The sequence below is a fragment of the Acinonyx jubatus genome, chromosome B2 (assembly GCF_027475565.1).
Source record: "Acinonyx jubatus isolate Ajub_Pintada_27869175 chromosome B2, VMU_Ajub_asm_v1.0, whole genome shotgun sequence".
In the NCBI taxonomy this organism is placed as follows: domain Eukaryota; kingdom Metazoa; phylum Chordata; class Mammalia; order Carnivora; family Felidae; genus Acinonyx; species Acinonyx jubatus.
The window spans coordinates 147,698,157-147,725,042 of NC_069385.1; the positions used below are offsets into that span (position 1 = coordinate 147,698,157).

The following is a 26,886-nucleotide window of genomic DNA, read 5'->3' on the forward strand; positions in this document are numbered from 1 at the left end:
TAGGGTTTATTCATAAAATAGATATAAAGAAGAAAAGATGAAGGTCCATGGTGCTTGGGTCTTCCAAAGAGTGGATTAGCTGCCACCTTAGACTAAGAGGACAAGGAAAGAAATGAGCAGGTATAAAGAAGAATGCAGTTGGTGGAGCTCATGAAAAGGAGATCAGATCAGGAAGGACCTCATGGACAACAGAGTTGACTAGCTAGCACCAGTACTGGAGAAGACTTTAGAGTGAGCTCCACTCATGGTCTATCATAAACCTTTGTTTTTATCCAGTGACATCTGCCTGAATTTTAAGATTTCATTTCATCACTAGGCAAACTACCTCATTTGAAAAGGGGGCCCTGTGGCGCACCTGGGTGGTTCAGTTAGTTCAGTTAGCATCCGCTCCACCTCTTGATTTCAGCTCAGGTCATGATCCCAGGACTTGGGCCCCATGTCAGCCCCATGTCAGACTTGGGATTCTCTCTCCCTCTCTGTCTGCCCCTCTCCCTGGCTCATGCGCTATCTCTTAAGAAGAAGGGGAAGTAGAAGCGAGGAGAAGGAGAAGAAAAAAAGAGTAAACTCCCTTTTCAAGGCTCAAGACCCTACTAAACCCCACAGAACTGAAGGTGAAGGGGTTCTAGAATCTCACAGGCAGTGTGATGTGGAAGGGCACTTTCATCCTAGTAGATGACATTGACGCCGGACCACACTACCTTGAGAATTTCCCCAAAGAGGGTTGGGCAACACTACTAAAAACCAGTGTTACATATGTATATTTCTATTTTTAGAAACAAACCATACAGCATTACATGCATGGACTTACACCTTGCATTTTTCACTTAATATATCTTGGAGATGTTGTAATCAGTGCATATAAATCTACCTTATTCTTTTTAATTAATGACTTTATAATATATTGAATGAAAGGACCATATTTTATTGGATGTTTAAGATGTTTCCTATATTTTGCAATTACACAGTATCATAGTGAAAATCTTTGTGGATATGGCCACCTAGAAGTAGAGTTCTTGGATCAAAAGGAAAATATTTATTAAGTGCTTTTCTTTTTTTAAATGTGTATAGTGTCTTCTCTTTTTAAGTTACTTATTTATTTTGAGAGAGAGCACTGGGGCGGGGCAGAGACAATCCCATGCAGGCTTTGTGCTGTCAGTGCAGAGCCTGATGCAAGGCTTGAACTCATAAACTTTTGAGATCATGACCTGAGCTGAAACCAAGAGTTAGATGCCTAACCGTCTGAGCCACGCAGGTGCCCCTAATAGGTGCTTTTTATATACTAGGGACTATGCCAGGTGCTGGCTGTAAACCAGAGAGCAAATTAAGTTTGATCTTTGCCATCACAGAATTTTACATTCTACTGGAGGAGACAGGCCTTTAAAAAACTAACAGACAATATGTATTAATTGCAGTATGCTGTGAAGAAAATAAAGGACTAGAGACAGTAATTGGGGGACATTTTTGAAGGAGTGGTCAGGAGGGGCACCTGGGTGACTCAGTCGGTTGGGCGTCGGACTTCGGCTCAGGTCGTGTTCTCACGGTTCGTGGTTCCAGCCCCGCGTTGGGCTCTGTGCTGACAGCTCAGAGCCTGGAGCCTGCTTCCGATTCTGTCTCCCTCTCTCTGGCCCTCCCCCACTCACGCTCTGTCTCACTCTCTCTCTCAAAAATAAATAAACATTAAAAAAAAAAATTTTTAAAGGGGTGTTCAGGAAAAGTTTAAGAATGTCACGTGTAAGTTCTATGTGTTTTTACATTTTAATAGGATTGCAACATTGCTTTCCAAATAAAATTTACCAGTTCTCACACCTATATCATCAACAATATCGTACTTCTAAACCTTTTGATCTTTGCCAATCTGATGGGTGAAAAGTGGCATTTTATTTTTTTATGTTCATTTAAGAGCAAAGTTGAGCATCTTTTCATATATATATATATATATATATATATATATATACACATGTATGTATACGTATATATACGAGTCCTATAATTTTTTTGGTGTGTGTGTGTAAAGTACTCACATAGGCTTTGTCCATTTTCCTACTGGCTTGTTGGTCTTTTCTTATTAATCATAAGAATTCTTCAAATAATAAATTATCTCTCTCTCACATGTCTTGGAAATATTTCCCCTCTTGTCTGCCTTCTGAATAGCTTTTCTGGAAAACACTTGATCATATTGTTTTTAAGGCCCAAAGATTCCCTAATACTAGCCAATTAAATATCTTTGTCTTTTTCACTTGGCAGAAAGATGCAGCTGAGGAGCTGTGCCTTCTGAGAAGGCAAGGCAGAATTAGAGGGTTTTGCCAAAATGATAAAATACGCACAATGCAACACACAGTGCAATGCTCACAGCAGAGATCCCATGACAGTATTCCATGCCATCAGTAGGATTGACTTGCTGGTTAATGTTGTTATTAGGGTCCTGCCAATATATCTGCCTTAAAACAAGACTGTGAGATTTATAATTTGATTACAGATCATGTCGTCTCAGGGGAGCTAATAAAAGGCAGTAGAACTTTTTTTCCTTTTTAAGTAGTGTTGCCCAGAGTACATGGTTATGGGTTGTGGAATAGAAGAAAAACAGAACAACAAAAAATTTGTGTCATATTTAGGCTTCAAAAACCATCCGAATCATTGTTTACTAAACTCTACTCAAGGAGCCAGTTGAACAGATCAAATAGCTTGAATTAACCACCAGAGTTACACTGAGGGTTTTTATTTTTTTTATTATTATTTATTTATTTATTACTTTATTTAAGAGAGAGAGTAAGGGGAGAGGGGCAGAGGGAGAGAGAGGGAGAATCTTTCTTTTTTTTATTTTTTTTAACGTTTATTTATTTTTTTGAGACAGAGAGAGAGCATGAACAGGGGAGGGGCAGAGAGACAGGGAGACAGAGAATCTGAAGCAGGCTCCAGGCTCTGAGCTGTCAGCACAGAGCCCAATGCGGGGCTGGAACCACGAACCGTGAGAACATGACCTGAGCCGAAGTCCGACGCTTAACTGACTGAGCCACCCAGGCACCCCGGAGAGGGAGAATCTTAAGCGGGCTCCAGATCAACCTGAAGTCCAACTTGGGGATCAATCCCATGACCCTGGGATCATGACCTGAGCTGAAATCAAGAGTCAGATGCTCACCCGATTGAGCCATCCAGGCACCCCTACACTTAGTTTTATTCAGTACTGAGAAACAGCCCAAGAAAGCAAATTAGATTGGCTACTGCTGTTTAATTACAATCCATAAATTTTGTGAGACATCGTTAATTTTACCGTGAGCCATTATTTTATGACTTTGGGGGATTATGTGAAATAGTGTTTCACGAGATGTAAAAATGCCTCCACTGGAATAAGGGGTTCTAATGAGGATTTCGCGGTAGATTTTCTCCTTTTCTTCACCTTCTCCTTCTTCTTTAGCACATGAGGAGATATTTTCTACCTATAGCTATAAGCAACTTAGGGAGTAAGAAATTATTAATTTGGCAAATAGCTGTCTTTTTATTCTTAACAAATTCAGGGGCATTTTTATGAGAATCCTTGTAAGATTTCACAGTCAGTCTTGGAGGAGGGTTTTTTTTTTTTTTTTTTTGAGATGTATATGGTTTTGGCATATAAAGGTAGTATCCATCTATTCCTATTTTATTAGGAGTTTCCCCTTTTAATCAGAAATGCATGTCAAATTTTATTAAATGACTTATTAGCATTTAGGGATCATAGGATTTTTCTTTATTTGCGTATTAATAAGATGGTTTAAAGTTATAGATCTCCAGGCGCCTGGGTGGCTCAGTCTGTTAAGTGTCCAACTTTGGCACAGGTCACAATCTCGAGGTTCATGGCTTCAAACCCTGTGTCAGTCTCTTAGTTATCAGTGCGGAGCCAGCTTTGATTCCTCTGTCTCCCTCTCTCTCTGCCTCTCCCCGACTCTCTCTCTTGAGCATGCGCGCTCTCTCTCTGTCTCTCAAAAATAAATACACGTTGAAAAGAATTATAGATTTCCTAATATTAAACTATGAATTAAATTTATTGGACTCATTTGTAGGTTTTTGGTTGTTTGTACCACTCACTGGTCACATAATTTTCTATTTAAAATTCAGAATAATGATGGGGCACCTCGGTGGCTCAGTTGGTTAAACATCTGACTCTTGATTTTAGCAAGCCCTGTGTCAGGCTCCTCGTTGGCAGCACAGAACCTGCTTGGGATTCTCCTTCTCTCCCTCTCTCTCCCTGCTTGCACTCTCCCTCTCCCAAAATAAATAAATAAACTTTAAAAATTTCAGAATAGTAATATCTTGCCATATGGGTGGAAGCAGAGAGAAATGCAGAAAGCATCATTACAAAAAGATAACTGCTAATCTTATGCTATAGCATGGTAGCATGACTTGTAATGCAATTGTGCCTCTAGTGATCATATAGAAAAGGAAACTTTTATTTTGAATATCTTAAGAATGGACCTGATGAAAACATACAGACCACCATTTTGTTTACAAAAATAAGGATAATTCTGGGGGTGCCTGGGTGGCTCAGTTGGTTGGGCGTCCGACTTCAGCTCAGGTCACGATCTCGCGGTCCATGAGTTCGAGCCCCACGTCGGGCTCTGTGCTGACAGCTCACAGCCTGGAGCCTGCTTCAGATTCTCTGTCCCCCCCCCCCGCCCCTCCCCTGCTCATGCTCTGTCTCTGTCTGTCTCAAAAACAAATAGTAACATTAAAAAAATATAAAAAAAACAAAACTAAGGATAATTCTGGAAAATGAAAATCTCAAGTATGAAAATTGATTTTTGTTATTAGCAACATGTAGACTATCCTGGTAAAAATAGCATTTTTATTTATTCTCATCTACATCTACCCCTTCCAAAAGATACAGACTACTTAAATTAAAAATGCGCACCTTGAATTTTGTAAAAATACTTTGTTAACCTGCATTACTGGTTTTGGTTTTCATGGGATATTCAATACAATACCAATAATCTGAGCTTGATACTATGAGTGACATTTAAGAAGCCAGTCATCGCAGGGAGTTTGAAAGGGGCAGTAAATGAATTAAGATCTTTACTTCCTTTTTTAAAACTTTTATTTGTTTGTTTGTTTATTGAGAGAATATGAGAGGGGGAGGGGCAGAGAGACAGAGGGAGAGAGAGAATCACAAGTAGGCTCCATGCTGCCAGCACAGAGCGTGACATGGGACTTGATCCCACAAACCGTGAGATCATGATCTGAGCTGAAATCAAGAGCTGGGCTCTCAAGTGACTGAGCCACCCAGGCACTCCTATTTACTTCCTTTTTAAATTAAATTTTATAGTTATCCCTTATATAATTGGTGTAAAATATATAAGCCCTTCTTTAGAAAGAGAGAAAATCAGACATGAGTTTTCTGTTCAAGAAAAAATGTTAAGTTCTAATTAGTAAAATATTTGCATTCATTGGATTTGTTTGCCTTAGGAAGTTTTAAAGTGAACATGTTTCATTGCTACTTTAAAAGATACTTCCAAGCTTCTGGCACCCAAGGAGGAAAGGGTAACTCTCCTTGTCACAATGAAAGGTGTTTTTTTTTTCTTTTGTTCTGATCATTTCAATGCTGAAGACACTGAATAAATTACCTGTCATAAAACAATGATTAGTATATTTAATGCTTTTTCAAAACTATTAATTAATCAGACGTTTGTTTAGATTTTTAAAAGGACTTATCTCATTCAAAGACTGTAAATACAGTTTTTGGTAAAATGAACAAGAGGGAATATTCTGTATTCTTCTGTAGAATTTTTGGTAAAGTGATATCTAATGCTTTTTCCCCTGAAACCTACATTCATTGCAAAGTATTGTAGATTATCCTTTTACAGTAATAGACTTAAATTTCATTACCTTAAATATTCCAGTTCAAATACACTTTCATTGTTCAATTTAATCTTCAGATCTTTGCTACTATGAAAAAAGGGGGAAAACCCCATGCGTTGACCTTTTTTTTTTTTTTTTTTTTTTGCCATTGTGTTTAACGACTGTTTAAATCGGGGAGAAATGGAAAAGTATGTGACCGTGTTTAATTTATGAAGCAGCAAAGTGGAAACGACGGCTCGTCAGGGAAACACTGAACTGGGCTAGCCTGTTTTTATTTGAAGGAAATTAAGTCCGGCTTAAAAAAGAGAAAAGCCCGCGCGCGCACCTGCACACCGCGGTTGGGCGGGTTGAGCCGGCCACCATCGAGCCGCGGTCCTCCGCGTGCCTAGAGCGGAAGCGACGTCGCGCTGGGGAGCGGTGTTGGCGCTCGGCGCGTAGCGCAGACGGTGCCGGAGGGAGCGTGGCTGCGCCTGCTCGTCAGCTGTCGGGTGCGTTGCGTCAGTGCTGGGGCTTGGGAGGGCCCGCGGCCGAGACTGGGGGGCAGTGGGGCCCCGGGTGCAGGGAAACGCTCGGCGACGAAGGAGCCGGGCGGGAGATGTCCGCCGAACTGGGCACAGCGTCGGCTGCACAGGCGTCGTCCCCTGAGCGCAGTACTAAATCCCTATCGAAGGTAAGCCTCGGAGGCTGGTACTGGAGCAGAAACCTGAAGGACATGGTGAGACCGATGTGGCCTTTGGGGGACGAGCTTTCAGGCAGAGGGAACCGCCTGCTTGACGCACCGGAGGAGTAGCCAGGCCCCCAGGCCACCGTGGGCGGGGCTCAGTGTGCGGGGTGGTGTGGAGGTTTGGGGGGTCATCTGTAGTTGGGGAGTCACGATGAGATGAGACCCGAGGGGCTCTTGAACCAGAAAAGTGGTCAGTAGCGGCCAGATTGCTGACCTACCTGGAAGGTGGAGCCAGCAGGCGCTGCTGTTGGAGCAGATGTGCATTGTGAGAAAGAAGGCAACGATCAGCCCAAGGGTTTGGCCTGCGGCTGCAAGAGCTACTGAAGGAAAGATCTGAGCTTGAGCTGTGGGACCTTGTGTCAGTTATTTAGCTGTCCGTGTCCCGGTACCTTGCTCTGTACAGTGAAATTTGCACTCGTGTCTTGATGCAGTTGTGTGAGGATTAGATGCATAACTTTCGTAAAGTACATACAACAGTTATGGGGCGCCTGGGTGGCTCAGCCGGCTAAGCGTCTGACCGGCTCAGGTCATGATCTCGCGGTTCGTAAGTTCAAGCCCCGCGTCGGGCTCTATGCTGACAGCTCAGGGGCTGGAGCCTGCTTCGGATTCTGTCTCCCTCTCTCTCTGCCCCTCCTCTGCTCATGCTCTGTCTCTGTCTGTCCCCAAAATAAATAAAACATTAAAAAATTTAAAAGAGTACATGCAACAGTTGTGCTGGCTTACAAATGAGAAAATTGGACGATGAGGAGTGTTCCAGGAAGGGGTAAGACGTGGGAGGACCCAGGAACAGGAGAGCGTTGAAAGTCTGAGGAACTGAAAGTTCACTAGTCATAAGAAAATTTTAATTTCTTTTTTTTTGAGAGAGAAAGAGACCGAATTCAAGTGGGGGAGGGGCAGAGAGAGAAGGAGACACAGAATCCGAAGCAGGCTCCAGGCTCTGAGCTGTCAGCACAGAGCGAGAAGTGGGGCTCGAACCCTCGGACTGGGGAATCATGACCTAAGCCAAAGTCGGACACTTAACCGACTGAGCCACCCAGGTGCTCTGGATTTGACTTTTTGTATCTTAGGTCCATTTTTTGACCAAAAGAAAAAAACATATATGTAGGTATTAGCTGGGACTTACCACGCACACATCCTGGACTATATAACAGCAAGCTGTATTTGGAGCCTAACTGGGTTTTATAGCTCTTTTTAAACCCAGGAGCCATTTTTCACAATTCATATAGATGTCTGTGTAGTCCAGAACAATACTTTTTATTTATGTGAAATCGACTGTTTTGAGGAGTCCGTGTCTGTTGTAGATAAGATTCCTTTGGGATTTATCAGAAAGTCTCCTCATTATTAGATTCATGTTGAATATTTAGTGAAAATGCTGCATAAGTGATAAGGCAGAAGATCAGTAGTTGTCTGTTGTTGTTGCCAGTCTTGATCATTTGATTAGGTTTGTGGCTGCCAGACATCTCCATTTATTTCCCTTTGTAATTAATACACAGTTAGCATGATGATTCTTTGAGACCGTGAGAATGCCCTTTTACCCAGTTCTTTTGCCCAGTGCCTTTGCCCATGTGGTCCTTGATTCAGTTGGTTATTTCATCAAGCTGCAAAATGGTGATTTTTCAGATGTGTTATTCCTGCTCTGTCAGCCGGCAATCTTCTGTAGAACAGAGTTTTCTCATTCTGTATGTGTGTTCCATTTTTAGGAATGGTTGTTTCAGAGAAAGAAAATTTGATAGCGATTATTGCAAATGTATAAGCCCAACCAAGGCGTGTTGCTGTTGTTATTATTGTTCCTACTACTGTTACTGTTTCCGTGATTCTTGGTTTTACATTTTCAGGAGGAGACCATCAAAAGGAAGTTTTCTGAAGCAGAGAGAGCAAACACGCTGACACTGGGGATGGCGACAGCACCGCTCGGTGCCCGTTCCCCAGCTCCTCTGAATCTGAAGAAGGAGGTGCTTCGGACCATGAAGGGGGATCCCCACTCTACTGGGGAACAGGCAGTCCGGCTGCCGGGAGACGGCACAGGCCTGGGGCAGGAACCGTTGTGCAAACAGTTCAGGCAGTTGCGCTATGAGGAGACCACAGGGCCCCGGGAGGCACTGCGCCGACTCCGTGAGCTGTGCCGCCAGTGGCTGCGGCCCGAGACGCACAGCAAGGAGCAGATCCTGGAGCTGCTGGTGCTGGAGCAGTTCCTGACCATCCTGCCCGCCGAGCTCCAGGCTCGGGTGCGGGAGCACCATCCGGAGAGCGGGGACGAGGTGGTGGTTGTTCTGGAGGATTTGCAGCCAGAGCTTGGAGACGCAGGAAAGCAGGCGGTGAGGACCAGATGTGCCCTTTTGCGGGAAAGCAGGAGTTGGGACCTGGGGCCGGAGGCGAGGGCATGAGCTGGGCACCCGGGGAGGGCCTGCGGAGCTCCTGTTCGGGTTCTTTCCTGTCCGGTGCTCAGAGCCATTGGCTCGTCCCACGGCGTCACCTGCTGTCCCCTGGGAGGGACCGGCCGTGCTGCTTCCCCAGCCTCTTCTTTGTCCCCTGGGCTTTCTCCTTCTTCTTCTCACGTGGGAGTGTCTCTCTGAACAGCACTTTCCTCCTCAGCCCACAGGTTCCTAACTGTCCCTGCATGTCCCCGCATGTCCCTAGGACCCAGGCCAGGCTGAAGAGCAGATGATGCTGGCGGGGGCGGCAGCCCCGGTGGAAGCAGTGCGGGGGCAGCGCACCCAGCCGGAGCGTGAAGTTCTGGAGCCTGAAGGAGACCAGGGTAAGCAGCAGCTGCGTCTCGGGGCGGGCGAGAGGTGGGCATCGGCGTCCCTTCCGAGGCCCCGCTGTCGTGTTTGTCTTGAGGTGGCTCTGTCGAGGTGTAGTGTCCACGTGGTGGAGTTCACTCTGAGAGTTTGGTCCGTTTGTCTCCTCAGGCAGGAAGACAGTCCGTGATGCAGTCGCTGCCACAGTCAGGACTGGAGGACTCTCGTCCACCCACATTTCCCCCCATCCTTTCCATGGTGTTTGTGTTCAGCCGAAACAGGACTTCTGCCCTGGCCTTCTCCTTCCCTCCTTCACTGCAGGGGTGAATAAAGAAAGGATGGCTGGTTTCTCACCCAGCCCGTGCTCCATTGCTCATTTTTTTCTTGTCTCCTTCAAATTACTGTATAATTATCACTTTTATTTCCAAATGTCACCTAGGTTAGTTTTTACTCTGCTGTGTTGTCTTCGTCGTTGAAATCCGCCTTTCTTGTTTCTGTTGCTTACGTTTCTCCCCCTCTGTCCGGCCTTACAGTCCTGCTTCCTGGTACTTGTGTCATCTCAGTGCTTCGCTGGGATTCTTACCTCCTGCTCCTTCTCCATCATTTACACTGTTAGATTCATTAATGCTGTTCCCGTCCCTAAAACCCTTCAGTGAGCTGAGTTATGCTATTCTTTCTACATATGTTTTTTTTATCATTTGAAAAATTCCATGATCAAGAGGAAGAAATAAAACCAAGAAGAAACCTACCACCTGCAGTGACTTCCAGCAGGCAGTGAGAGAGGCCTCCCTGGCGGTGGTGTCTGTTGCCTTCTCAGCCTCACGTCTATGAGCTTGACTTTACCAGTTTGCTTGAGACTTTTAGCACTGACGGTTCCATGTCCTGGGAAACCCCTGAGTCCGTTCCCCTGTGGCCCCCTCACACCACGGGTCCCCTTAGTCCAGATGAATCAGGACGGTCCATCCCCCTGTGGTCCCATCACACCATGGGTCCCCTTAGTCCTGGACGAATGAGGATGGTCCGTCCCCCCGTGGCCCCATCACACTGCATGTCCCCTGAGTCCTGGACAAATCAGGACTGTCCTTCCCCCTGTGACCCTATCACACCGTGGGTCCCCTTCATGCTGAGCTACATTCTGTTTCCCACTTGCTCCTTGCTGTTTGTCTCCTCTGAGTTTCTCTTGCCACGTTTCTTCTGTCTGGAGTAATTTGTCCTCGCTTTCCCTAATTCGTACTCATCCTTCAGGGCCTTAGACCTCCCTTTCTCAACCTTCCCAAGGTCCCCCAAACCTGGACGACTTTTCTGTGGAAAAGGACCTGTGCTCCTAGAGCTCCAAGATTTCTCCCATTTGACCATGTCTTTTTTTCTCCTGCCAGAAAAGGGCAGGACATGGTTTTGTTTCCTGAGTCTGCTATGGCTCCTGGGTCGAACAGACCCTCAGTAAATGTTTGCCGAATGGCTGATTGTGATTCTAAACCTTCTTTTACCTTCTTTCCACCTCCCCTGTTCGATTTCTGAGTCTGTTCAAAGGCCCGCCTAATGGAAATTTGCCGAGCAAAGTAGCTGAAAGAGAGGGGCCTGACTTTTGTGAACAGCCTTGCAGAAATGAATTTAGGCCCTGTCATCCATGATGGGCACTATTTGAAATGCGACAAGTAAATGCAGTCACAGTAGATCCTTGACGCTGTTCCTTGCCCTCTGGGTCTGTTGAAAATGCTATTTTACACTCAAAGTTCAAGTTATTTTCTGGTTTCAAGACACTCCCCTCTTTTTAGTGCTTATGTCGTTATATCGTGGCTGGTAAAGGATCGCTCCTGTCTTCCTATAACCCCTCCCTCCCCTGTGGGCGGCCTCCCTCCGGCAGAGGGCCTACACACGCAAAGTGGCTTGTCCCGCTGAATCTTCCTGCCCCACACGGGACCCGCGGTCTCTGGCGGCTCCTTACCAGTCGTCCACATCACACTGACCCTCGCATGCTCTCACCTTACACTGCCCGCTGCTTTCTGTGGCCCACACTGACAAACTCGCATTGGCTGCTTATTCCTGCTGCTTACAACGGCTCCTGCCATCTTTGTTCTCACTCCTGTCCTCTTCACCCGCCTGTGCCTGCGGGCCTGAGCTTAGGTGTTATCGGCAGACACTGCTTACGGTCTTTCACGTACCAGAAACCTGAGCTAATTATCCTAGCACCGAGGTCCCCTGTCTTGTTGAACTGCACAGGAAGGCAGCTGCTGCTGTCCAAGGGTATCGGGAAAGTCCAAGACACTTTTGTCAACTTCATGTCACCCTCAAGGTCTTGTGGTCCAGTGGTTTTGATTCACTGGAGGACACTGAGCCCAGAGGGTTTAAATCACCTTTTTAAGATTACACAGCTAAACAGTGATACAGTGGGCACTGTGTCCACGTTTCTTCATTTCCGGTGCTTTCCCTTATGAGCCCCAAGGTCCTCAGTTGACCTCACTTTAAAAAAAATTTTTTTTAAATGTTTATTTATTTTTGAGAGAGAGGGGGGGAGGGAGAGAGACCGTGAGCAGGGAGGGGTGGAGAGAGGGAGACCCAGAATCTGAAGCAGGTTCCAGGCTCTGAGCTGTCAGCACAAAGCTCGATGCGGGGTTCAAACTCATGAACTGAGAGATCATGACCTGGACGCTCAACCAACTGAGCCACCCAGGTGCCTTGACCTCATTTTTTTATACTCCAGCTGACAAACCATTTTGAAGAACGTATAGGCAGGCCTTTTAAGACTGTTTCCTTGTTTGCTAACTATGTGCTGTGTATATCACATATAAAGTTCAAACCAATGGGAATAAGCTGCCTCCTACCACAATCCCCATCCTCCCCCGAGCAGCCACCGTTAACAGTTTCTTGTGTCCCCTTGCACGTATGTCCTGTGCAGACACACACAACCACAGCATTTCTACCAGCATACACGGCTTGCTTTAAATTTATTCCTCCTACGGGCGCCTGGGTGGCTCCGTCCGTTGGGCATCCGACTTCGGCTCAGGTCATGATCTCGTGGTCCGTGAGTTCGAGCCCTGCGTCGGGCTCTGTGCTGCCAGCTCAGAGCCTGGAGCCTGTTTCAGATTCTGTGTCTCCCTCTCTCTCTGACCTTCCCCCATTCATGCTCTGTCTCTCTCTGTCTCAAAAATGAATAAACATTAAAAAAAAAATTTAAATTTATTCCTCCTAAATGCAAGTTCCTTTCCCAAAGCATCAAAAACCAAGTAATTGGTGATATATGTTTAATGTTTCAGGTGAGAAGACCAGGGTTGAGAACGGGAAGGTATTTGCAGAGACAGACTCTTGTGGAGGAGTGGAATCAGCCAGGAAAGTATCTGAACTCGTAGAGCCTCGTTCTGAGGAATCTCACTTGGAAAGGCAGCGGGTCGAGCCCAAGGAGAAGCCCGAGTATAAATGCTCAGAATGTGGGGAGGGCTTCACCCACCACTCAGACCTGGTCACACACGAAGGCGCGCACACGCGAGGGAAGCTCTGTGAGTCTGCGGCGTGTCACAGTACTGGTCTTACTGGATGTCAGAAAACCCGCCCTCGAGAGAAAGGTCATCAGTGTCAGGAGTGTGGGAAAGCCTTTCAGAGGAGTTCACACCTTGTCAGACACCAGAAAATCCATCTTGGCGAGAAGCCTTACCAGTGCAAAGAGTGCGGGAAGGTCTTTAGCCAGAACACAGGCCTCTTGGAACACCTCCGGATCCACACTGGAGAGAAGCCTTACCTGTGCATCCACTGTGGGAAGACCTTCCGACGCAGCTCCCACCTCAACCGGCACCAGAGAATCCACAGTCAGGAGGAGCCCTGTGAGTGCCAGCAGTGTGGGAAAACCTTCAGCCAGGCCCTTCTCCTCACCCACCACCAGAGGACCCACAGCCACTCCGGAAGCCATCGCTGTAATGAGTGTGGGAAAGCCTTCAGTCTGACTTCAGACCTCATTCGACACCATAGGATTCACACCGGAGAGAAGCCGTTCAAGTGTGACATTTGCCAGAAAGCCTTCCGCCTAAACTCCCACCTGGCTCAGCACGTGAGGATCCACAAGGAAGAAAAACCCTATGAGTGTAACAAATGCGGAGAAGCCTTCAGGCAGAGGTCGGGGCTTTTTCAGCATCAGAGATATCACCACAAAGACAGTATGGCTTGACGGGGCGTCCTGTCTGCGGAGACCATCACAGACAGGATGTCGACAAGCAAACAGCACGTCAGGAAGAGTCACTGCGGCCAATTCTAGCCTCACAGAACTCGGGGGGGTGGGGGGCCACACGGGAGGCTGTGCGCATCCACTTGTGCTCAGCCTTGGCCCATAGAGATCTGACCCTAGAGGGTACCATGGGAACAAGAGCATTCTTTACTGCAGGACTTCTCTGAGCCTTTAACATGGTAAATGCTTGATTGTGCATCTCTAGGTAGTAGAGAGCCTCATGATTGAGTTAGGGCTTTGAAGTCAGCAGCAAGTCACATATCCACAGATTTATAGGCTTAAACGGAACAAGAGCAGGTTGATAATTTTACATCTGGTGCAGTAACAATGCCTGTAAAATAAAGCTAATGACATTTGGAAATATACCACTCTTAAAGGTGTCTTAAAGTGCGGGTTTAATGGTGGACATTTTCCCCCAGTGGTTTTACTAATCACCCCCTACTGGCATCCCCCCCCCCCACCATCTGCAGAAGCATTTTAGAAAGCAAAGATGATCTAATTTTACCATTTCCCACCCCTAGTCTTGCTACAATACTTCACTCATTCAGGTTAGAAATCCAGGTTAAACTGTGGGAGAGATTTTATAAGTCATGTGAATGAACAGTGCTGAGTGAATCCAGGTAGTAACTGTCTTGATACAAACTTCAGTGTCAGGAAAGTGGGTCCTCCATAGACACTGTTTAGGAAATGGGGAAAGAAATTAGACTGTTTTCCTTTAATACTGATGATGCAGTTAAAAAAATTTTTTTTAATGTTTGTTTTTGAGAGAGAGACAGCGCGTGAGCAGGGGAGGGGCAGAGAGAGAGGGAAACAGAGAATGCAAAGCAGGCTCCAGGCTCTGAGCTGTCAGCAGAGAGCCCGACATGGGGCTCAAACACACAAACCATGAGATCGTGACCTGAGCTGAAGTCTTGCGCTTAACCGACTGAGCCACCCAGGCGCCCTGATAATGCAGTTTTAAAATGTTGCTTGTTCTGGAATTCTTTGGAAGCAAACAATAAAGTCAGCTGGGAGGAGATCATGATCTTTGTACTGTGAATACCAAAATGTCACGGAAATGATAAGAACAGTAAGCTTCAGGGAGTCCACTCATGAAGCATCATCACTGCTTGCTGATCGGCAGTAGCTGCTTAGGGTGTAGTGTCTGGGAAAGACTTCTTAGTCTGCCACAGGAGCGAGGCCTTGTGTGTGGCTGAGGATCTATCTAGTTCAGCTGCATATAGATTACGGGAAAAAAGTAGGAGTGATTTCATGAAAGCTTGTTTTTCTCTCAGAATAATCTGAAGATAAGCAGTCCAAGACTGATAAAGTGGTTCCATGACACCGCTAGGGACCCTCCCTCTGCTTTTCTGTTCCAACATGCTAGTGCACACCATCAGCCCTTGAGGTGGTCACATGGTCCTTGGTGGTGCTGAAGCTCTAGTCATCACATGCAAGATGCAGACAGGTGGGACAACAGATCCCTCGCAGTTAAGCCAGCCTTCTGCAAAAAGCGTCCTGTAAGTACATATGTCGCACGCCAAAACTTAGGAAAGAGTGTCTTGTTCTGGGTTGCAGGGTGCCCAGCTGAAAATCAGCCTTCTGTCACTAAGAAGAAAGGGTAGCGTGAAGGCCGGAACAGGCACTTGGCAGTCTTTGACCCACTCCCTTTCGTCCTGCATCCGGCTGTATGCAGGCCGACTGAGAGCAATGTCCTGGGGGAGGACAGAATCTGTAGAAGAAGCAGTGCAACGTTTTAAAAATTTATATTTTGAGAGAGAGAGAGCATGTGCAGAGGAGGGGCAGAGAGAATCCCAAGCAGTGCAGAGCCGGACATGGGGCTTGAGCTCATGAACCATGAGACTGACCTGAACTGACCAAGAGTCAGACGCTTAACTGACTGAGCCACACAGGGACCCCAAAGCAGTGCAACTTTTTTTTATTAAAGAAATTTTTTTTTAATGTTTATTTTTATTTTTTTAACATTCATTTTTGAAAGGCAGAAAGAGACAACGTGCGAATGGGTGAGGGGCAGAGAGAGAGGGAGACACAGAAACAGAAGCAGGCTCCAGGCAGTGAGCGATCAGCACAGAGCCTGACACGGGGCTCGAACTCTCAGACCGCAAGATCGTGACCTGAGCAGAAGTTGGCCACTTAACCGACTGAGCCACCCAGGCACCCCTTAATGTTTATTTTTGAGAGAGAGAGAGTGACACAGTGTGAGCAGGGGAGGAGCAGAGAGACAGGGAGACACAGAATCTGAAGCAGGCTCCAGGCTCTGAGCTGGCAGCACAGAGCCTGATGCGGGGCTCAAACCCATGAGCTGTGAGATCATGACCTGAGCCCAAGTTGGATGCCCAACTGACCAAGCTACCCAGGCGCCCTAAAAACAGTGCAACTTTTCAGGCACTTTGGTATTTCATGGAAACACAGTCCTATGCCATCCCTCAGGAAGTCTTTTTCTCTGCCTTTATGGGTAAAATTGAGTTGATATCAGGGATGTTCCCCTGTGTGTTTTGAGGGCTGTGCTGAGGTTAGTACGTAAGCACTCAGCTCCATGTCCTGGTTTAAGTCTGTTTGATTCTGTTCAGTTTAAGAAGGAAAGAACAGAATGTCGTCATTATTCCCATGAAAAAGCAGTGACAATGACAAGAATGTATGAAGTATGAAGAATGATCTACCCTTAAATATCTGGAAATTTTACTTCTGCGTTTTTTTCTGGTGATACTATAGTACACGCAGTATAAATTTATAAAGGTTCTAAATTCACTGGCATCTGAAATGAGCTCATTCCTCTCACGGTCCCAGGGGAAAAATGGTGTTCTCATAGGTACCCCCGGGGCACACCCATAACCGCCTAGACACGAATGTAGAATACAGGTAGATTTTATTTTTTATTTGTTTTTCAGATTTGTTTTAGAGAGCAAGCTGGGGAGAGGGGCAGAGGAAGAGAGAGAAAATCCCACACTGAGCATGGAGCCGAACCAGGGCTTCATCCCATGACCTTGGGATCATGACCCAAGCTGAGACCAAGAGTTGGACGCTCAACTGACTGAGCCACCCAGGTGCCCAATACAGGTATCTTTTAATAATCTGCTTTCCTCATCTATTCTTGAAAATTACAGAAACACTGGGCGCCTGGGTGGCTCAGTCGGTTAAGTGTCTGACTTCAGCTCAGGTGATGATCAAACGATTCGTGGGTTCGAGCCCCATATTGGGCTCTCTGCTGTCAACATGGAGCCTGTTTGGTATCCTCTGTCTCCCCCTCTCTCTCTCTGCCCTTCCCTGATTCACACGCATGCTCTCAAAAATGAAATAAACGTTTAAAAATTTTAAAAAATTAAATACAGAAACATTGAACAAAGGGCAGATGTTATAACAGGTATTGATGAAAGTTTTACTTACAATGCAACACATCTTTAAAAATTTTTTTTAATGTTTATTTATTTTTGAGAGAGAGAGCAAGTGGGGGAGAAACAGAGAGGGAGACACAGAATCCGAAGCAGGCTCCAGGCTCTGAGCTGTCAGCACAGAGCCTCATGCGGGGCTCAAACTCACAAACCATGAGATCATGGCATGAGCTGAAGTTGGACGCTTACCCACTGAACCACCCAGGCACCCCACAATGTAACACATCTTAGACACTCTTAAAGCAAAGTTGGAAGTCTGTTTAGACTGCAGGAACCCAGAAAGTATGAGCTGTATTACAGCTCTCTAAAACAAATCTGAAAAACAAATTCTACCGATCAGCATTTCTGTTGGGATAGTATCCTGTAATACTCAAACAGTAGTGGAATGAAAGTCCTTGTGTGTCTTCATTTCCTGCTCACTTTCTGGTTTAAAAAACATAATGTTATTAATAAATGTGCTGTTATAAAACTATCATGAAATAATAGGAAAGGGAAAAATAAATCACCCTTTCACCTATCAAAATAATCACTATTCAGTGTGTGTGTGTGTGTGTATATATATGTACAAACTAATTGTGATTAGTATTGATAGTTTCTGCTCAATTTAATTTTTGTATTTTTTTAAGTTTATTTATTTTGAGACAGAGTGAAAGAATCCCAAGCAGGCTCCGTGCTGTCAGCATGGTGACTGATGTGGAGCTTGAACTCATCAACCATGAGGTTACGACCTGAGCCGAAATCAAGAGTTGGACGCTCAACCCACTGAGCCACCCAGGCGCCCCTCTGCTCGATTTTTAATATATCATAATTGTCCATGTTGTATCTTCATAAATTCTTAATAAATTAACTCATGTTTACTTATGATAGAAATTCACATAAATTGTAAAAACTGTGAAAAATATAAAGAAAGCAAATCATCCTGTTCATGGTCCAGATATAATCTCTTAATAATGTATTTTGAGATACTGAAGCATAGAAACACTTAACTTTTCTCACTGGACTTAATATCATAAACAATTTTTATTTGTAAAAGAAAAGTACAATCAATTTGCTTATCTTCCCAGTCCATTCTAGTCCAGATCTGCCATAATCCTGAGTTGGCAGCTTGCCACGTGATCCTTCTCTGACCACTGAGGATTGGACCAAGAGGGGACCTGTAAGCCAGGTGTGGTCATTTGGATACCCCCAGAAGTTTGATACTGGATCAGATTCTGGTTGGTCTCTGTTAGGCATTTGGATAAGAAACTAATCTAGAGCTCGAACCATTTTTATGATCACATAAAAACTAAATAGAAACAAATAGAGACAGGAGACAGGAGAAGCAGGTCTGGCTCTCAGCTTCTGAGGTCCACTGTGCTCCCAGCTGGTCCTGGAGTCCAGGGAATACCCTTGTTTCCTTCTGTTAAAGGTTTCTTTTAAGTTAGTTTGACTGGGTTTCTGAACCTTGCCCACAAACGAACAAAAACATCCCTGATTAAAACAAACAGATAACCAAAAGTCTTCATGGAAGATAACTTTTAATATAGGTGGCACAATATTCTATGATATATGTTCCCATTGTGAGTCATTTAGTTAATAATTCTGTCACCGTAAACAGTATTTCAGTGAACATCCTTGTACATACAGCTTTGCTCACTTGTACAATTATTTTTCTTCGTTCAATTCCTGTAACTGGACTTAATGAGGCAAAGGGGTAAGCATCTTTTCTTTTTTTCTTTTCTGTCTTTCTCTTCCCTTCCCACCCCACCCCCAACCCGCCCCTACCCCTCTTTCTTAAGTAGACTTCATGCCCAGCACAGAGCCCAATGCAGGGCTTGAAATGACACCCTCAGATCAAGACCTGAGCTGAGATCAAGAGATGCTTAACCCACTGAGCTATCCAAGCACCTGATAGGCACATTTTCTAAGGCTTTTGATTCATTTGCCAGCTGGTCCTCCAGAAAGGTTATACTAACCTACACCTCGTGTTAGCAGTCTGTGAAAATGCCCACATTTTTCATACCCACATCAACCCTGGGAATTACTCTTTTGATTTGCCAAGCTGGTACCTTTTAAGTGGTTTTACCAAATATTTTTGCTGTCAAAGTTGAACATCTTTTTATATGTTAATTGGTCAGTTATAATTCTGATTTTGTAAACAGCCGTGTTCACATTTTTCTGGATTTTTCTGTTAGATTTTTCTTTTACTTTAAACAGCAGTGCCCTTAAAAATTAACCAGGGGATCTGTATATAAAATTTTAAAAGCACATGCTCTTTAACAGATCAATTCCAATGTGTAGCATTTAACCTGGGATTATAAGCATGTAAAGATACTGAATGCTCTCTGCACCATTACTTACTGTATACACACACACACACACACACACACACACACGTGTATACATGTACACATAAAACAGGGATAGTTAGGTAAATTATGGTGCATCCATACAATGGAATATTATTTAGCTGTTAATAAGCTGGTACGGAAAGATCTCCCAGCTACCTTTTTTTTTTTTTAAATTTTTTTAACGTTTATTTATTTTTGAGACAGAGAGAGACAGAGCATGAATAGGGGAAGGTCAGAGAGAGAGGGAGACACAGAATCTGAACCAGGCTCCAGGCTCTGAGCTGTCAGCACAGAGCCCGACGCGGGGCTTGAACTCACGGACCGCGAGATCATGACCTGAGCCGAAGTCGGCCGCTTAACCGACTGAGCCACCCAGGCGCCCCATGATCTCCCCGCTACCTTAACAGAAAAAGCTGAGGTGCAAAATCCTATGGTGATCCTATAGGTCCATATTCACTCAATAAATATTTATTGAGTGCTACTATGTGGCTGGTGGCGTCCTGGGAAAACACACACACAAAATATTAACAATGGTTGACCTTAGAGATGGTGCACTTTTCATTTTACAGTCTCTATGCAACTTGAGTTTCTATAATCTGCATACTTAAATTTTAAGAACTTGTGCTTCTTATTTTGTAATTGTTCACTTATCTGTCTAACCAGCAGCCTGAGAAGATCCTAAACAGTCTCAGTTTTGCCTTTGCCGTCTTGTTTTTAATTGGAAAGATTTACAGAGAGGAGGAGGGTGGGCGCGGGGCGTCGGGACGCGCCTGCGCGGGGCGGAAGGAGCGACGGGGTCCTCCCGGCGCACCAGAGAGAAGCGCGGCCGCCATCCTAGAGAGGCCGGGACCGCGATCCTAGAAAAGCCGAGACTCGACTGCCCGTGGGGCGGAAGAAAGAGCTGTGGAGACTCGGCCTCGGGGTTGCTGGGAGGCTGGCGCTCGCGAGACCGTGACGTCTTCGTTGAGTGCGGTGCTTGGGCTTTTGGTGGACTGACCGGTAGTCGGACGAGTACGTATTGAGCGGCAGCCGAGTGCCTCCGGGGTGCCTGAGGCCACCTCGGGGGGGTGGGTGGGGGCGTGTGCTGGGCTGCGGGAGCCCTCGGTGCATTCTGCACCCGCCGCGCGGACCGGGCACCAGGTGGGCGCTGGACCGTGTGGACGGGAGCCCCTGTCCTCCGGCGTCCGGCGAAGGGGAACCGGGTGGGCGTGGCTGGTCGGGCTCGCTCTGCGGTTTTCCCTGTGTGGACTTGAGGTTCAGGGAGGTGTTTGCGCTGGGACTTGGGAAATCGGCCCTCCTGGAAGGGCAGTCCTGGCCGCGAAGGAGAAAGCGGGCGGATAGAAATTGAGCAGTCAGCGTGGCAGGGATGCGGAGTTTGCGAAGGCGAGGGCTGTCTAGGGGGCCCGGGTTGTCTTTCATTCCGGGGTTAACAGATGTCTATCCAGTGACAGACAAACCAGTAAAAGCCCAGGGAAGGGCAGGTCCTGGGGAGTGTGAATTTAGTTCAGAAGGAGCAGTTGAAACTCTTTGGTGGGGGAGATGCGTTGAACAAGGTCCCAACTGTACTTTAGGAAATATTAACCCATAATAGAGTGGACTGTGGGGCAGGGATACCACACAGAAAATTACTGTATTGCAAATTTTATTGCCATGTAAATGGTAATAGGGGAATAAAAGGGAAGTAATCGCTGTTAGAGGCGTTTTGGAGGAAGAATTGACTGGACTCAGAATAATATTGTACAGGGGCTGGTTTTAAGCCTGAATGCATGGAGGATGGTGGTGATGCCAATGGAAATATGGGGGGAAACAGTGAGTTCAGCTTTGAGGGCACTTTGATTTCAGTTTGGGATGTGCTGAAATTACGACCCAGGAGAGGCTGGAAGCTGGAGGCATCCTACTGTCATTTCAAGACGTGAGTCTGGAATGTAAAAGGCAGGTGGAGTCAGCCAGAGATTTGAGTGTTCCTGGAATAGAACTGAAATTGTGATTAATGAGATCATACAAGGAGAAAGTAAGGAGAGAGAGAAGAACTTGAAACATGTGTTTCAATGGTCTATTCTTAACATTAAAAAAATTAAAAATTAAAACACCAAAGTTAGTGGCTCAAAACCACCTCAGCTTATTACTTTTCATTGATTTTGTGGGTTGACTGGGCACTTCTAGGGCTGGACTTACCTGTGGTTGCACTCAGGTGGTGAATCAGCTGGGAACAAGGCCCCCGCTGGGCTTTAGTTGGGGGCACCTGGGTTCCAATCCACATGACCTATGCATGGCAGTCTCGCGGCAGTGTGCCAAGAGCTGTAAGCACTTCCTCTTGCAGAACGATTATTCCCGTATTCTCTTGGCCAAAGCAAGTCACAGGCCGGCATAGATTCAAGGGAAGGACAAGTAGACTCCACCTTTTGATGACAGAAGTGACAGAATCTCATCATACGAAGTTTTAGAGGACAGGAGACTTTGTAAACAGTCTACCTCCCCTGCATTTAAGGTGGAATATTCTGTGGGAAGTACACAGATGAGAGAGTATGTTAGGATTCCTCCACGGATGAAATTCTCTTCTCTCCAGCTGGAGTGTAGGCTGCTCAAGCATCTTCTTGTTTACTCTGCTTCCCTCACATCCCTTACCTCCTGGATCAACCCCCCCTCAGGGTTCAAGATATACTTCTCATTAACTTCACTGGTAGTATAGGCAAGCAGGCTCAGTTTCTGAGCATGACTTACAGTGGGGACAAAAATACAAGTATGTTTCATAGAATTTTGAAGCTCTTCGAATTTACTGATCCATTTTTAAAATTATTTTTATTTTTTTTAAGTTTACATCCAAGGTAGTTAGCATATAGTGCAGTAATAATTTCAGAAATGGAATCCAGTAATTCATCTCCTACATATAACACCCAGTGCTCATCCCAATAAGTGTCCTCCTTAATGCCCCTTGTGCATTTAGCCCATCCCCCCACCCAAAACCCCTCCAGCAACCCTGTTCTCTGTATTTAAGAGTTTCTTATGTTTATGCTAACTAACTTGGATGTAAATTTTAAAAAATAACATTTAAAAAACAGTTTCTTGGGGCACCTGGGTGGCGCAGTCGGTTAAGCGTCCGACTTCAGCCAGGTCACGATCTCACGGTCCGTGAGTTCGAGCCCCGCGTCAGGCTCTGGGCTGATGGCTCAGAGCCTGGAGCCTGTTTCCGATTCTGTGTCTCCCTCTCTCTCTCTGCCTCTCCCCCGTTCATGCTCTGTCTCTCTCTGTCCCAAAAATAAATAAACGTTGGGAAAAAAAAAATTTAAAAAACAGAGTTTCTTATGTTTTGTCCCGCTCCCTGTTTTTATATTAACTTTTGCTTCCCTTCCCCTGTGTTCATCTGTTTTGTCTCTTAAATTCGACATGAGTGAAATCATATGATACCTGTCTTTCTCTAATTTCACTTAGCATAATACCCTTCAGTCCAATCTTGCAAATGGCAAGATTTCATTCTTTTTGATCGCCAAGTAATAATACTCCATTGTATTCTTTATCCATTCATCAGTTGATGGACATCTGGGCTCTTTCCATAATTTGGCTATTGTCGATAACACTGCTATAAACATCGGGGTGGGTGTGCTCCTTCAAATCAGCATTTTAATATCCTTTGGATAAATACCTAGTGGTGCAATTGCTGGGTCGTAGGGTAGTACTATTTTTAATTTTTTGAGGAACCTCCATACTGTTTTCCAGAGTGGCTGCACAAGTTTGCATTCCCATCAGCAGTGCAAAAGGGTTGCCCTTTCTCTGCATCCTTGCCAACACCTGTTGCCTGAGTTGTTAATTTTAGCCATTCTGACAGGTGTGAGGTGATATCTCATTGTGGTTTTGATCTGTATTTCCTTGATGACGAGTGATGTGGAGCATTTTTTCATGTGTCGGCCATCTGGATGTCTTCTTTGGAAAAGTGTGTGTTCATGTCTTTTGCCCATTTCTTCACTGGATTATTTGTTTTTCAGGGTGTTAACTTTGATAAGTTCTTTATAGATTTTGGATACTAACGCTTTATCTGATACGTCATTTGCAAATATCTTCTCCCATTCTGTCGGTGGCCTTTTAGTTTTGCTGATTGTTTCCTTCGCTGTGCAGAAGCTTTTTATTTTGATGAGGTCCCAGTAGTTCATTTTTGCTTTTGTTTCCCTTGCTTCCAGAGATGTGTGGAGTAAGAAGTTGCTGCGGCCAAGGTCAAAGAGGTTTTTGCCTGCTTTCTTCTCTAGGATTTTGATGGCTTCCTGTCCTACGTTTAGGTCTTTCCTCCATTTTGAATTTATTTTTGTGTCTGGTGTAAGAAAGTGGTCCAGGTTCATTCTTCTGCGTGTCACCCTTCAGTTTTCCCAGTGCCACTTGCTGAAGAGGCTGTCTTTATTCCATTGGATATTCTTTGTCAAAGATAAGTTGGCCAGAGGTTTGTGGGTCCGTTTCTGGGTTGTCTCTTCTGTTCCACAGATCTGAATGTCTGTTTTTGTGCTGTTACTGATCCATTCGTATGCCTCAGACGTTCGTTTGGAAAACATTCTGAAGTGTGAACCTGGGCTAAGTGAACCTTTTCCTTTAAGTCTTTAGGCTCACCATGGATGAAGCTGTGCCAGGCCCCGCACCTGAAGGTGCAGACAGCCGTGTGACAGTGAAGGAGGAGGACTCCCCCTGGGAGCAGGTGTGCAGCTCTTGGGAAAGCAGCTGCCACGCCCAGGAGCTGTGCCGCCTGCGCTTCCGGCATTTCTCCTACCGGGATGTGACTGGGCCCCGCCAGGCTCTGGCCCAGCTCCACGAACTCTGCCGCCGGTGGCTGCGGCCCGAGACGCACAGCAAGGAGCAGATCCTGGAGCTGCTGGTGCTGGAGCAGTTCCTGACCGTCCTGCCCGCCGAGCTCCAGGCCCGGGTGCGGGAGCACCACCCGGAGAGCGGGGACGAGGTGGTGACGGCGCTGGAGGATCTGGAGAAAGACACAGGACAGCAGGTTGGAAGAGGATGTGTACGGTGGCATGGGAGGAGAAGTGGGGAACGTTTGTCTATTAATTTTTAACTTTTTTTTTAATTTTTAAAAATAATTTATAACTTACAGAAGTATCTGGGAAAGTAGTACAGAGAACTGTCTGCTGCTCACCCCGACTCCCTAGTTGTTGACACTGTGTCATGATGTGCCTGCTCTTGTGCAAGCCACCCCCTTTCCTCTCTCTCTGCGTGTCACACACACTTACACACTCATGCAGTATTTTTTCGACCATTTGAGAGTTATTTGCAGATACTACACTTCTTTATCTCTGAACACTTCAGTGTTCAGTGTGTATTTCTGATGAATGAGGGCGTTCTTTTGTATAACTGGAATACAAAGATCAAGTTTTGGGAAATTAAAATTATTATGGACTATCATCTACACGGTAGTCCTTGTTCGCGTTCTGCCAGGTCACCTCCGTAGTGTTCTCTGTGGCAGTTTTACTCCGATCCAGGATACAGTCCAGCAACCTATGTTGCATTTAATTGCCTCTTTAGCCTCCTTGAATCTGGAACAGTGACTTCGTCTCTTTTTTTTGTTTTTTTAAAGTTTATTTATTTTGAGAGAGAGAGTGTGTGTGTAAGCAGGAGAGGGGCTGAGAGGGAAGGAGAGAATCCCAAGCAGGCTCTGCATTGTCAGCCCAGAGCCCAATGCAGGGCTGGAACTCACGAACTGTGAGGTCATGACCTGAGCTGAAATGAAGAGTGGGTCGCTTAACCAACTGAGCCACCGAGGTCCCCCACTTGGTCTTTCCTTGTCTGCCACGACATTGATATTTGTCTTACATTTTCTCTTGATAAGGTCCGTCTTGTTCCTTTTGCCTAGAACGCCACAGAAGATATGTTTGCCTTAGTGCATCACATCAGGGAGGCACATGGGGATGGGTTGTTGCATTACTGATGAGCTTAAGGTGGTGTCTGTCAGATGTCTGTTTCCTAAAGTTACCACTTTCCCCTTGGTAGTCCCCTAAGTAGCCTGTGGGAGCTGTCCTGTGATAGTCTCCATCCGCCAGTGTGAGCATCCACCTGGGTTTGTTTGGTTTTCTTTCTGGGCGGGCATGCTTGGTCCGCACTGTCCTCGTTTGCCGCGTATCCCCAGCACGTAGAACACATTCCGAGTCTCCGTAGGTGTGCAGTCCCTCTTTACCAAGCGGGTGGACATCTTGGTCTGCTACTCTCTTATTTACTGCTGCTTTGAAAGGTTAAATGGGGCTTGTCTGGTATTTCCTTGAAGATGTCCCTAACTGCTGTTCAGTCCTGTTCCCACCAGGATGCATTTTCAAGGTAAATCTTTTATCCCCAGGCTTCTGTCTATACTCGGGGACAGGACATGCACTCGCTGGTGACAGAGTATCAGGGAGCCTCTTCAGAATGTCAGAGCCTCCAGCTCCTGCCCAGGGTAACTGCCTTGAAGTGTGAACCTCCAGAGCTCTGCCAAGAGAACCCCGGAGAAGTGAGTGGTGAGTGCCAGTGCGTGTGTAGTACGGAAATTGGGAGCAGACACTGACAGGCGCTTGTTTATCTGTGTCTTTCAGTTTTTACATATAGGTGGGTATATATCTATGTCTATATCTATGTCTATATATGTGTGTGTGTGTATCTATCTGTCTATATTTTTTCCCTACCCTGTATCTAAGCAAGCTTCTAAAAACATTTGGAATTGTAAAATGTTAGGATCCTGAGATCTTGTCCAATTCCCCTCCCAATAGTTGGGAAAACCAAAAGTCAGGCTGTTTAATGACTTGCCCAGGGTCATCAGAGGCAGAGCAACATCTAGAATTCAAGTCACCTGACCTTCTGACCGGAGGTCTCTCTGCTACTTACCTTTGCTCTACATGTCTAATTCTACACTTGTGGGTGTTTTCAGTATTTACTTGGCAGCTTTCCACAAATTTACCTTTTTCCCCACAATAACATTGTCTTCAGTATCCTCCCTGCGTCTAACCTGGAGTCATTTTAAATGCAGCTGTGGGCTTAAACAGGTTCTCTCTGTTCTCCGTTGAAGCGCATTCTTCTGTGTGCAGGGTCCCCCCACCTTCCATACCCAGGCTTCGCCTCCAGGAAACCATCCCAGCTGTTGCTTATTGTTGAGCTCTGTGCAGGCATCTGGCACAGTGTTTGAGGTCTGCAGATGGATTGATAACAGACAGAAGTACACAGAAAGTTCAAAGAAGAGACCTTAGAATTCCACAGTGCAGTGTTTTTTAACCTTCTCATGAGGGGTGCTACTAGTTTTTCCCCGGAAGTTATTGAAAACTTGACTCTCTTCCCTGGAAAATGTAGGTACATGCAAAATTATGCATATGATTTCAGAGGGTTCGTGGTTTACCCCAGTCACGGTTTACCATGGTTTACCAAATTCGCTACGTTGGTGATCTGTGAATACTGATATTTTGACAGTAAGTGTAGAATGAATAAACGGTTCATATAATAAATCACTAGAGGGAGATGAAATGTATACGGCTCATATTACTTATGGTGTTTACTCATATCATGTAGCATGAATAGGACTTGATACTTCCCTGCTTACTTGGCTGATGGTTCTGTCATATTTCTGCAGCTGTGAAAAACCAGCATTGCGTGAAGCCCCAGAATAGTTTGTTTATCTGAAGAAGTTGAGAGGTAGTGGGGAGCCCCACAGTGAGCAGACATT

The 26,886-nt window shown here is 45.7% G+C and overlaps 2 protein-coding genes and 1 long non-coding RNA gene across 5 annotated transcripts in view; 2 read left to right on the forward strand and 1 right to left on the reverse strand.

Annotated features, from left to right (window-relative positions):
• Positions 1 to 6,213: 6,213 nt before the first annotated feature.
• ZSCAN26 (zinc finger and SCAN domain containing 26) lies at positions 6,214 to 17,809 on the forward strand. Of its 2 annotated transcripts, XM_027051853.2 has the most exons (5): positions 6,321 to 6,496; positions 8,386 to 8,865; positions 9,188 to 9,305; positions 12,543 to 15,000; positions 17,517 to 17,809. In XM_027051853.2, exons 1-4 carry the CDS (start codon positions 6,422 to 6,424, stop codon positions 13,442 to 13,444), a joined length of 1,575 nt encoding a protein of 524 aa, XP_026907654.1. In that variant the 5' UTR covers positions 6,321 to 6,421; the 3' UTR covers positions 13,445 to 15,000; positions 17,517 to 17,809. The 2 variants fall into 2 exon arrangements, with proteins under 2 accessions (XP_053079253.1, XP_026907654.1); XM_053223278.1 differs by lacking the exons at positions 6,321 to 6,496; positions 17,517 to 17,809 and adding an exon at positions 6,214 to 6,314 and having other exon boundaries at positions 12,543 to 13,866.
• Positions 17,810 to 20,080: 2,271 nt separating this feature from the next.
• The window catches only part of PGBD1 (piggyBac transposable element derived 1), a 28,094-nt gene continuing 21,288 nt past the window's right edge, over positions 20,081 to 26,886 (forward strand). Inside the window, exons 1-3 of one of the 2 annotated variants that reach the window (XM_053223269.1) lie at positions 20,081 to 20,231; positions 23,798 to 24,198; positions 25,537 to 25,693. In XM_053223269.1, coding sequence (XP_053079244.1) covers positions 23,812 to 24,198; positions 25,537 to 25,693 — 544 coding nt within the window. In that variant the 5' untranslated portion in view covers positions 20,081 to 20,231; positions 23,798 to 23,811. Of the gene's footprint in view, positions 20,361 to 23,797; positions 24,199 to 25,536; positions 25,694 to 26,886 lie in introns of both variants that reach the window. The other variant, XM_053223270.1, reaches the window with a different exon arrangement.
• On the reverse strand, positions 20,657 to 23,802 carry LOC113596878 (uncharacterized). Its single transcript, XR_003417735.2, has 3 exons — positions 22,861 to 23,802; positions 21,396 to 21,718; positions 20,657 to 21,195 (listed from the first exon to the last, which is right to left on the reverse strand). It is a non-coding gene; the product is annotated as an uncharacterized LOC113596878 (long non-coding RNA).

Excerpts from the sequence above, each read along its gene's own strand:
- ZSCAN26 (XM_027051853.2), top strand. The coding sequence starts at position 6,422 with ATGTCCGCCGAACTGGGCACAGCGTCGGCTGCACAGGCGTCGTCCCCT. Across the intron at positions 6,497-8,385 it reads GTACTAAATCCCTATCGAAG|GAGGAGACCATCAAAAGGAA; the intron begins GTAAGCCTCGGA and ends TTACATTTTCAG. Across the intron at positions 9,306-12,542 it reads GGAGCCTGAAGGAGACCAGG|GTGAGAAGACCAGGGTTGAG; the intron begins GTAAGCAGCAGC and ends TTAATGTTTCAG.